Consider the following 12,525-nt stretch of genomic DNA (forward strand, 5'->3'; position numbering starts at 1 on the left):
AACTATGTGAACACAATCTTAACAGTACCTGTAAGAAACCAAGTACATTAAGCAGGTTCTTCAGCCTTGGTTATGCCTGCTGCTAGGGTTATCATACCATGTCAAAAGAGCTTTCATGACCACCAATGAGCTAATGAAAGGCTAGCTTTTGAATTACACTTGCCACAGTTAGCCCTCTCCTGTAATTTCCTGCAGGGTTTTACCATAACTGCAAGTTGCAGTGTTTACAAAAACCCCTCATTCCGTGGACAAAGTGGCAGTATGTTAAAGGGGTGGTTCACCTTTAAGTAAACTTTTAGTATGTAATAGAATGACCAATTATAACCATTGGTTTTCTTTATTTATTTTTAATAGTTTTATAATTATTTGCCTTTTTCTTCTGAATCTTTCCAGCTTTCAGATGGGCTTCGCTGACCCCATCTAAAAAGCAAATGCTCTGTAAGGCTACACCCTTATTATTACTGCTACTTTTTTTGCTCATCTTTCTAGTAAGTTCCTCTCCTATTCATATTCCAGTCTCTTGTTCAAATCAATGCATGGTTGCTAAGGTAATTTGGACCCTAGCTACCAGATTTTCATGTAATAAACGGTGAGAACTTTTTTTCTCACTGAATTGAATCTGTACCACAGTGTCAAAAATTTGCTGCACACTTTTTTTAAGTTAAATTTGCATGTTAATTATCACTTCTGGCATGAAGCATTAATAATTGCATTAGCAGATCCACTTACCACAAGTCAGCTATGGCTATGGACACAGCCACTAAAAGAACCCTGAGTCTGGCATAAATTGTCATGTCCAGAATGCACGTAATCCCAGGTGTTATGTTTTGGGTAGCCGAGGATGAGTTGATTATAACAGTGCTATATTAGCAGGCTCATGCAGCCATTACCGGGGCCGGAACTAGGGGTAGGCAGAGAAGGCACGTGCCTAGAGCGCTGCGGGGGCGCCAGGCACGTACCTGCTCTGTCGCCTACCCCGTATCCGGTCCCGTCTCTCCCCGACGTTCGGTGTCATCTCTCATGTAAATTGCGTGATGAATCCAACTTTCGTGCATGCGCGATGAATCCAACTTTCGCGCATGCGCGCTGGAGGCAAGTTTCGCGCATGCGCAGTACTGAGCCGGCGCCGTGGCCCGACAGGTTGCCTAGGGCGCCTGGCTGGGTTGGCCCGGCTCTGGCCATTACACAACAGTAACTTTCACGCTGTCAGGAAGTATGCACAGTATAAGTCTGGGCACAGTGACATCTACAGGCCATTTGTATAAACACCACACAAGGGTTTCATTGTACCCACATATGCAATTCATCAGAAAGGCTAGGACGAGTTGCAACGGAGCATGTTTGACACAAGTACCTTTATTCATAGCTTCAGTGCATTCTCAGTTTTGCAGTCATTTTTGCACTTGGGTTTGCTTTAATAATGAGCCCTTTGGGGCTATAGTACATATGGAAATCAACAGTCTTATGAGAAAATATTATTATATAAGCCATGAGAAAATGTTCCAGCAAACTTTTTAGGTTCTAGTAGATATTTAAGCTGCATTGGATGTTATTTTCTCATAATGAGAGCACTGTATGACTATACAGGTATGGGATATTTTTTCTGGAAACCTGTTATCCAGAAAGCTCTGAATTAGGGAAAGGATGTTTCCCATAGAATCCTTTTTATCTAAATAATCCAAATTTTAAAAAATGATTTCCTTTTTCTCTGAAATAATGAAACATTACCTTGTGCATAATACAAACTCAGATATACTTAATCCTTATTGAAAGCAAAACCAGCCTATTTGATTTATTTAATTTTTACATGATTTTCAGGTAGACTTAAGGTATGAAGATCCAAATTATGTAAAGATCACACACCTGTACCTTTTTTCTCCCCAAAGAGTTACAATGTAAAATGAGAATAGATCAGCAGGCAGTATATAGCGAGTGTTTATAGGGTTAATGACTTTCAGTGACTTGCCCATAATACTGTGTTTCTTCCAGGTGATAATATTTATTTCGGAAGTGAAACAGTCTCTTTGTGTCTTTTGTCAGTGTCAGTGAAAGAATTGAAAGAAAAACTAAAACACACCTTGCATTTCGCACTGGTTTAAGTCACTTCTGACTCGCAGATTTGCCTCTTTTGGTATTGCCTTTGGACCGTGATGGATTTTTTTTAGTGGGATTATCAGTTATGGTGAGCAACTATCTAGACATTTTAGCCTGGCTAGATGTTATTTGCATGCATCAGTGTGTAACAGCGAGACATAAAACGGAGCAAAGACTGTGTGATGTGATCACTGATTTACATTTCTTTTCATACGATCTATCACATCATTCTCTTTGCAGATGTCTCATGACATGATTAGTTTGCTGAAAGCAATGCACATGTAATAACAGTAGAACCCCCATTTTACGTTTTTCAGGGGACCATAAAAAAAATGGTCTAAAATCTCGAAAAATGTAAAATCAGGGAAATGTATTATATACAATGTATAGGTGAGACCACAAAAGAATGATGTACAATGAGGGAACACTAAAAACCAGGGGATATAAAATTTAGTTTTTTACATGCTCTTGTGTTCTTAATGTATGATCTAGGCCTTATTATAGCTGTATGATTAAAATTGTATGATCTAGGCCATATTGTAGCTGAACCAGAACATAGTCTTTATATAACACTGTATATTGTAAAATGTAAAGTATATAACAGTTTGGTACTGTGAATATGTGATATGTGCTGATTGATTTCCAGCAGGCTGCACTTACTCCTTTTGGTGATAAGACTGCATATTTGTATTATCAAGACACAGAGTGGGAATATCAAGGACAGCAACAAGTGGAAACTATGGCAAATATTTCAAACCCAAGCCCTCTTAAAAGCAGAATGTGACACATTGCACCATACGTTTTATAATAAATTATATACAAATATAAGGTTAATTCCACATTCAGTGATTTAATTTTGTCTCAGTGAGGTAAAACAGATAAAACACCAAAAATAGATACTGGGTGCCCCAAGCAGGTTTATTGCAGTCCCCTTCTAACTCCTGAAATAATATATTATTCATACATTAGAACTGCTTATCACTCTATCCCTCCTACCCACCCCCCACCCCTTTATCACTTTGTGCCTCCATCTACACCTCTATACCTCCAGCAGTGTCAGGGTCTGTTTCCTCTATAGTTACACCCCTGAATGGTGAAGTATGCTGTATATTTTTATTAGTATTTGTTTGTTGACATTTTTTGGAAATGCACATACTGTGCTAATTTGGGTTTCCAAAATAAAAATATATTTTACTTATCTTTCTCTTTAAGGCTGATCCTAGAAGTAAAGCAGAAAGGAGGAAAAAGAGAAATGGATATGTCTTGTCTGAAAAGAACACATCTGAGCCACCAACCCTAGTAAGACTATATTTATCTGTGAAATATGCATTTAAAAAAAATCCACTTTCTAACAGTATTCTAGAAATGGATATTTTATAGAATGGATTTTATAGAGACCTACATTGTTTGGGGCTATAGTTTTCCTTTAAAAGAATTTAAATATTGTAAAGCTAATCTGACTAGGCAGACCAAAAAGTGGTTAATTTCCAGCTAGTTGTGGGACCATGGGTTACATGCGACTCAAAACACTTCAGGCTAGGGCATTCGCTACATGGAAGATTTCACAGGAGGAGTAAAATAGTAGTTAGAGGAGGGCACTCATAGAAGCAGATACTGCTAAAACATTTTATTATTGACTACAAATCACACGACATGTTTCGGGCATGGCCCTTTCTCAAGTGTCACTTGAGAAAGGGCCATGCCTGAAACATGATGTGTGATTTATAATAATAATATGTTTTAGCAGTATCTGCTTCTATGAGTGCTCTCCTCTAACTACTATATTATGGACTAATATGGGATTGCGGTAACCCTTTATGGAGGATTGAGGCACCGGCAAATCTATTCTAGCATCGGCAGAGCAAAGGAACAATCTCCCTGTTGTTCACAGGAGGAGTAATATAACTACAACTCTCACACTACTTTGCTACACCAAAAAGAAATAATGGGCACCAGGAGATTCTTGTGATGAACCAAATGAATAACTGTTTATTTGTACCAGACAAATGAGCCCAGGGTTTACTTGCAGAGGTACAAGGCATACACAATGCGACACAGCAGGCTGAAACAGGTTACATTACACAGCAAAGAACAGTGACTTACATGGGGCAAGGTAATCAGGTAGTACATCCAGTTTCTTCTGCAATATACCTCAAAGTGGTCCAGCTTCCACCCAGTGGAGTGGTCAGGGAGAACACCTTTCTAATCCTGACACCCTATCCACTGTGGCCCCTTCACTCTAGGCAATTCAAAAGCCTTGGGAAGCTACTTCCTGCTACAATCCTCGATGGAGCTCCAACTGCTCTTACTATCTGTCCTCTCTACCTTACTCTCCTAGAGAGTCTATGACAGAACTAACCCTGTTTAGCTAACCTCATTCACGGGGTTCCCTGCTCCCTGACTTAGACACTAGAGGACCCGGTCACTCTCGGCACATGGCTTCTCTGGGCCTTGCAGTACCCAGACTCCCCTGGGCACACCCAGCGGATCAGCATCCAGCAACCACCCCTTCTCACTCACTATACCAGAGTGTGAAAGGACGTGGTCACAGCGCCTCCTGGCCAATAGCATATCTATGCAAATTACATCTAGCTACATGAGCATCTGCCCAGCAACTAGGTAGATCAGTATAGGGAATTAAAGCCATAGGGGCACATTAACCCCATGGGTCCCTGCAATATTTAAACATAAATCTTGCATCTAAAGAAAAAATCTGATAAATACATTTTACATCTATGATTGGTTAAGCATATTAAACCCTCTTTATAATGGATAGTGACAGTGTTTTTATTTTCTATAATGATCAGTACCATTTCTTCAGATTAATTGTCCCCAAGTCCTTTCTTGTAAAGATCACCTAGTTCTTGGCATGTAAGATGATACAATTTTTTTTCTGTGCCAACTTCAGGACCTAATATCCTAAAGATGACCCTTTTTAATTTCAAGTTTTCATATTTGCTGGCACAGCAGCCAAGATTACTAGTCTGTCTATAAAGTGCTATAGGTAGTTGGTGTGGAAAAAAGTGAGCAACATTAACTGCTCCACATACCTTAATGAAGAAGGAAGGCTACTGAGGCAGTTCATTGCCAATAGATTAGCCACAATAGTGCAAGCTAGAATGCTATATTGATTATGTGGAATGTTTTACCATACCTGAGTAGAGCTCTAGAAGCTCTCTCTGTTTAGAGTAGCAGCTGCTATTTTTGTATGGTGTGACTTCCTGTCTAAGTCTTTTCCTGGTCAATCATAGCTCTGGGCTCAGACAATAGCAGGGAAGGGAGGGTGGAGAGAGGGGAGAACACTGAGCATGCTCAAGCCCGTGCCCTGGAGGTTTAAGCTGAAAGAAGGAAGTCAAACTCAGAAGCCAATGTGTATACCATAGAAGGAAAGGAATACAGTATTCCTTACTGGTCTGTTTACATAGACCTTGCTGATAAAGCTTACTTAGTTTTAACCTTTCCTTCAAAATATGTTTTTTTCAATTAAAAAAGGCATCCCTAGGAAATTGTATTGGTTTTTCAATAAAATAGCAGAACTGGTGAGGGGACTTTATACATATATACATACAGTATATGTATATACATATGTATATAAACATATACACATAGATATATACATATACATACGATTGGTTTAACCTGAAAAATGTCTGGAACACAACTAAATATCAGTTATAATTAAACCTTGATACTTCCTATTAGATACCTCATGTGGCTCATTGGAACTGTACATTTGTCTATGTGGTTTGGTTTGTGGGCACCAGCGAGGTTTGGTCTGTGGCGCAGTATGGTTGGTGGCCACAATGCTTGGCCATGTCGCATGTAGTGCCAGGCTCCCTGGGCATAACCAGTAAAACGCCATGTGGTTATTATAGATTAATGTGGTTAAACATGGATTTTTAAATGCCCCCTCCCCATCTATGAGGCAAGCAGGGGGCTTGTGGTTAAAATCCATGTGGGGGTGTTTAATTTCTTAAGTAGCATGGCTAGATTGGGCTACTGCTGTGTACTTTACTGTATTTCTCCTTGTTTTTAGCATCTCTACACCATTCCGAAAAACAATTCACCAGCTGCAGTGGCTTCCCATGGAGTGGTATATGGTGTTGTGCAGAGAGCTGAAAACAACCATCAGAACGAGGTTGTTGTCTATGAGTGGTCTACTAACCAGATTAAGGAAGAGATGAACTACATCAAAGATGTAAGCAAATAATAAGATGTTCTTAATATTACTATTATGCAATTGTAACAGTGAAAATATGAAATTCCTTTGTGCTCTACCCATGGCAAAAAATAAATATGCACCTTATTATATTTCAGGTGAGAGGGACTTTGGAAAAAATCAGAGAGAAAATGTTTGGAGAGTATGATGAAATGAAACAAAAAGTTAAACAGCTCACTCATGAAATGAAGGTGTGTATACAATAACAGTTCTTATTTACTGCATAGTTATCATTTTAGTATTATTATTTTTAAACCAATATACCATTAGTAGCCCTTTATTTATTGTTATCTTTTTCCAAAGAAAAAATATGAGCAATGTCCTTCCTTCCTGTCACCCTCTGTGTCTGCCATATGCCGATGATTTCCCACGATTTGTTATAGGAAGTGGCGATAGGTGATTTCTGGCGTTTTGAGTCCCGTAGTGGTCAAAACACCCCATGTGCCATAGGCCTAAAGCAATTACCTAAAAACATCTGAATTCATTTTAATTGGACATATGAGAAGTTCCTGAAAGTGCTAGTTCAGATACTTCTCAGATCTTTTTTTGTTTCAATGGAACATTCAATTTAGTCAATTTATATGATTTATAGAATATTTTCAATTCTTGCTTTGACCTTGAGCTGTTCATGAAATTGCTGTGTCTTATGGCTTATGGCTGTGTCTTATTCTTACAGTCAATGGATATGTTAGAAGTAGGCCATATATTAGTTGTTATTGCATTTGGGAAAGATTGAGGAAGACATTTGCTAGCATTTTGCAATATGTTAGTAAGTGGTCTTTACTAACATATTTTGTTTGGCCTACTAAAATGCAGCAAAACACCTGAAATTTTGGTTTGTAGATGAAGTGTAGGTTTTGTCAATTCGACACTTACTACAAGGTATGCGTGTGACGTGTGGGTAAATCTATAAAAATGGTCCTAGAATTAGTTTAAATCTGCAAGCTCATTAACTTTTATTATTGTAAGGACTGATTTGTTGGCCACAATTGCATAGGGAACATGTATCGTGTTGATGACTCTCATGCTAAATTGTGCCCTTTTAACAATGACAATACCCAAGAAATTGTGGTATGCCTTTAAGTTAATTTTTAGTATTCAGGCCACTTCTATTTATATTCCAGTCTCTTATTTAAATCAGTGCATGGTTACTAGAGTAATTTGGACCCTAGCAACCAGACTGCTGAAACTGCAAACTGGAAAGCTGCTGAAAAAAAAGATACATAACTCCAAAAATCACAAATGATAAAAAATTAAAACCAATTGCAAATGGTCTCAGGATAACACTCTTTACATCATACTTAACTCAAAAGGTTAACTCAAAGGTGAACAACCCCTTAAGTTAAAAGCTATTTAAAATGTGAACAGGTCTCTCTTTTCTAAGTTAAGGTTCTAAAATACAATAGAATAAGTGGTCATTAAGAGCAATATTTTCCTCTGAAAAATGAACGCTCAAAACAACAGCTGTTTTCTTAATTATTGATGTCTTTGCCATGTGTTCAGGTTTCTTCAATACAAAAGGAGTTTTTGGAGAGCCACTCCCAGGTGCAATCTGCAGCACTGGACACCTTTGGAACAATCAACAGTTCCTTGAATGCAGCTTCCATAGAAATGCAGGTATGCTAGAAATATTGCTCTCATTTAGAGATATGATGAGTGGGGAGTTCATTCTTCCCTATTCCTACAAGCAATGGCATAACTAGGGTGCACCAGGCCCCTGTGCAAAAAAATTTTCAGAGGAGCCTGGCGCACTCCGATCCCCATCCTCCCGCCCACTTCCTGACCAACCCAAGTCCAACCTCTACCCTGCCTACTCCCTGCAGGGTAGAGGTGGGATATGGGTTTTTTTTATTAGCTATAGAGGAAGCAGACCCCAGAGTCCAGACCCCCCTGTTCCCCAGGCCCCCCTGCAAATGTGGGGTCTGCTTTCTCTATAGTTACACCACTGCCTACAAGGAATACACAGAACATCTGTCAAATCTGGACAAAGTGTAATGACACATACACTGTAAAGGAATTTCTATAAAACTATAATACTGGATATGCAACACGACATATGAAATTACTTTCCTTATATAGCAAAAACCATTAAGATAGTTTAAATGTCGTTACAGCAGAAAAAAAATCACCCACCTAGAAAACATTAATTGTCATACAGTTTATATCTGTATGGAATTTGTTTGTATTACAATGTGCTGGAATGTTTCATCGTAATGTGTTGGCTACTTGCTTGTGTACTTTCTGCTGTAACGACGTTTAAACTTACCCTGTTTAAGGTATTACAGATGATTTGACTTCTAGATTGTATGGAAGACACTTAACCCAAACATTCATCTCCATGAGACTGCGGGAGTGTTTTACATTGACTTTACAGTAACATTTGGAGAATGACATTTTTAATAAACAAGAGCCCCTTGGCACTACATGTAAAAAAAAAACATTAACGCTAACTACATGTTAGTAATAATAGTTTATATGTAGAAGTAAAAACACTTAGCTGCAACTTTTAAGAAAAGGCTTTCACAAATCAGTAGCCTAGCCCTAATACCATGGCTTTCTTAGCTTTCTTTCAGGGTAGCAGGTAGTAGATGTATTTTTAGTATGAAATGAAGGTGGCAATCCTTCTAGCAAAATTGTATTTGTATCATTTCTTTGTCTTTCAGAAAACTCTGGTGGATATGACCTTGGAAAGCAGCAACATTAAGGATGAAATGAAGAATTTAAAACATTCTTATGAAGAATCCTTGGACAAACTGAAAGAAAAGCAGCAGTTGTTGGAAGCTGCCCAAAATGAAAACCAGTTGTTAAAAGTCAAGGTAAACATTTCCTGAAACTCTTGGCAGCTGTGTGGTTTGTAATAAACATTGATCTACAGGAGAGACTATTGCGTACTATATTTACCAGACATCGACAATTATATTATTTTACATAATAGCTGGCAGTAAACTTTATTACTGAATATATAGAATAATATAGTATTGATCAGATTTTTTTGCACTGCAGTTACATAATTAATCACTTAATTACATTTTGAAACAGAAATGTGTATAACAGGGTTATTTCTTCTCTGTGATGTGGCATACACCTGCTGTAATACACTGCTTGGATGATTCATTCTAAAGAAGGTAATAACTGATGGGAAAATAGGAAAAGTCCTTGTAGCTATAGTTGTCCTATCCTCTGAAATAATGGCACAGTACTTACTGTATTATTATTAGTAAAAATTGGCAACATATCCCTTAGTATTGTTAACCAGAAGTGTGTATACACACACAAGACACAAGTTACTGTACATACACATTCTGATTGAAACAGGAGGTAAAGATGATTCTGCCCATTAGAGTCTAAAAGGGGAAGGTACCATAAGAGTGAAGTGTACTGTTGGGCCAAATCCGCAAAGTGAGAGATGTGGAAATAGGCATTCCACACACTAAGGGGGTTATTTATCAATGTCCGCATTTATCTCAATATCGGCTGCTACAAACTCCGATCTAACCCGCTCGGGTTTTTTAGGCTTATTTATTATTACATTTTCCCGAAAATTACCTTTGCGGGAAAAGCTCAGATTTTCAAGATTTTTTGTGAATTTTCTCAGAATCTTTTGGAGTTTTCACACGAAAGCTCCGGAAACATTGTGAAATTGCCCGAAACCCCCGACACAACCAAAAATCAATGGGATGCCGTGTTTTTATATTCTGGCTTTTTAGCCCTCGGGGTTTATTAAATTCCGAAAAATACGTGATTTTTTTTAAGCCTATTATAACACAAAAAATCACAAATTTTTCGGATTTCTGAGAATTTCGGGTATTCGGAGCTTGGTAAATAACCCCCTAAGTGACAATTTCTTGTAGTGAATCATATCATATCTTAAAGGAAAGCTAAGCTAATTGAGAATAACCTTCTCTGAATGAATATGTATAATATTTATATAAACTGAGATGGGTGACAGTCTGATAGAGCATGAGAGGTAATTCCAAAGAATGTGTGCACCGATAGCAAAGTACTGAATCTATTTATGTGAAGTGTTACTTAGCAAGGAATTTAGGAGCAGATTGTTAGTAGAGCATAATGATTTATTTGGGGGATACTTGCATCAGGGATACAGGAACAATTATCCATGTGAGGTTTAAAAAAGTTATCTGATGTGACTTTGCTGGTTGATGTGCTGCAAAGAAAAGCTACATGGGCCACTTTTCTAAAGGTCAACATGTCTCAAGACTCAACACGTCTTCCTTTTATATAAACATGTTCTGAAAGGGTAAATATTAAAAGGCTCACAAAAAAGACCAAAAAGAGGGGAACCAATGGCTCACAAACACCATCAATAATGAGTTGGAAGTGAAGCTATACTTGGCCACAAAATATGGGATAATACTTTGATTTTTGGTAAATTTTCCTGTGTATATAGATTGAGTCCTCCCAGGAAGCTAATGCTGAGGTCATGAGAGAAATGACACGAAAGCTGTACAGTCAATATGAAGAAAAGCTTCAGCAAGAGGAAATGAAATACACTGCAGAAAAAGAAGCGCTTGTGGTAAGTATAAATGATCACATTGCTGTTAAGAAACGCTTGAACATTTTCTCTGTGATTAAAGACGTGTGTAGGTGTGTACAACGTTTATAGATGCAATAGGGCAAAAACGAGTTCAACTGCATTGTTCTCAAATGGATTCAAAATTGTGTTTGCTATTAATCCATTCACAGAGGTGTTCCCTAAGCCTGCGTTTAGTGCCTGTTCAACCTTATGATCTCTACTAGGCGCAACACATGCAAGGGATCCCGAGGAGTTACACCAGCTTTTTGATCTGTGCCCAGTGAATCACATACTAATGTCATTAGCAATGCCTTGCACCAGCATGATGCTATTCAGACACAAATGCAGTAAGAGAAACATTCACTGCGAAATGCTCAAGATTAGCCAAAACATGGGTACTAATTTGTATATGCATTATGAAAGTAAGCAGATGTAGCAGAACATACATTTTAGCAGGATCCTGGAATGGCTATAGAATCTGATAAAAAAAAAAACACTGCCTTGTGGTACAAAACTTTTATTTGTGTCAGCATTTACACTTTACAGTGCCTTACTATATGTTCTGTAGTAAATGTTATTAGCTTTTTTGTTTTTTCAAAGGATCAGACAAGACACTACCTGAAAGCTATTGAAGATGCTAGTGAGAAGGTTCGCATTGCTGAGATTAAAATTGAAGAAAGAGATGCAAAAATTTCAGAACTTGACAGATTAGTGCATCGCATGGAACAGGTACATTTTCTCATGGTTATTATTCCTTCTGATTATGAAATAGAGCACAACTAAAAGAAGACTGGAAGCTAGTTTATGTGTATATACTGTATGTCAATACATTTGAGATTAAAGAAAAGCAAAGACCAGTGAAAAGCTGATACTGTATACATAGTTTGTGTATTCTTTCTGGTGTACACCATTCTTTGCAGTGTCAGTACCATTGCTCATCCCTTATGCTCTGCTTCAACGAAGTGAACCCCCTTTTCCATGTTGATTAAAGTTAGCCAGGGTTTATGGTGTGCACCTGCAAAAATAGATTTTTTTTACCATCTGCTTACTTACACCTTCAACCCTGACTGGCCCGGTGCAGCAGTTTGCAAGAATGTTATTATGGGTGAAGGACATACCACATACAGGGTGCTTTCTGCTGAGAGCACTGTTATTGCATAAAGCTGTGTGGGAATCATAGGAGGGGATCCACGGTTCTATAAAGGGAGTATTTATGTGAGAAGCAGACATACTGTATACCCCCATATTTAATAAAAGGCACTATGTTTGCCCTGTAGCAGCAGCCAATAAGATGTTTGACTGATAAATGCTACCTGCTGATTGGTTGCTATAGATTACTGGTCCTGGGCAAAATTAGTACCTTTATTGCATAACCCCAATAGACTTCAAAATGTCATAATTATATGTGTATACTTTAGGAACGAGAGCAGCTGCAAGAACAATTGACGAGACATGAAGAACGAATACAAAATCTTGATAACAGGATGCAGATGCATTCACCAGACAGGTAATTAAAAAACTAAAATGTAAATGCCATATTGTGTATACTGAACTTAAAGGAGAAGTAAAGGCTTTGTGCACTTGGGGGTGCCAAATGTTAGGCACCCCCAAGTGATTGTAGTTACTAACCTGAAACCCCGGGCCGGTGCTCCTATCAGCAGAATACTGCACCAGCCCG

The 12,525-nt window shown here is 38.2% G+C and overlaps 1 protein-coding gene across 2 annotated transcripts in view; it reads left to right on the forward strand.

Annotated features, from left to right (window-relative positions):
• LOC108712935 (myocardial zonula adherens protein) overlaps positions 1-12,525 on the forward strand; it is a 73,383-nt gene that overhangs the window by 30,474 nt on the left and 30,384 nt on the right. For both annotated transcript variants that reach the window (XM_018255474.2, XM_018255475.2), the window contains exons 3-10: positions 3,307-3,393; positions 6,131-6,292; positions 6,412-6,504; positions 7,817-7,930; positions 8,977-9,129; positions 10,722-10,847; positions 11,448-11,576; positions 12,266-12,354. In XM_018255474.2, the coding sequence (XP_018110963.1) occupies positions 3,307-3,393; positions 6,131-6,292; positions 6,412-6,504; positions 7,817-7,930; positions 8,977-9,129; positions 10,722-10,847; positions 11,448-11,576; positions 12,266-12,354 (953 nt within the window). The remainder of the gene's footprint in view (positions 1-3,306; positions 3,394-6,130; positions 6,293-6,411; positions 6,505-7,816; positions 7,931-8,976; positions 9,130-10,721; positions 10,848-11,447; positions 11,577-12,265; positions 12,355-12,525) is intronic.

This window comes from Xenopus laevis, chromosome 3S (genome assembly GCF_017654675.1).
Source record: "Xenopus laevis strain J_2021 chromosome 3S, Xenopus_laevis_v10.1, whole genome shotgun sequence".
In the NCBI taxonomy this organism is placed as follows: Eukaryota; Metazoa; Chordata; class Amphibia; order Anura; family Pipidae; genus Xenopus; species Xenopus laevis.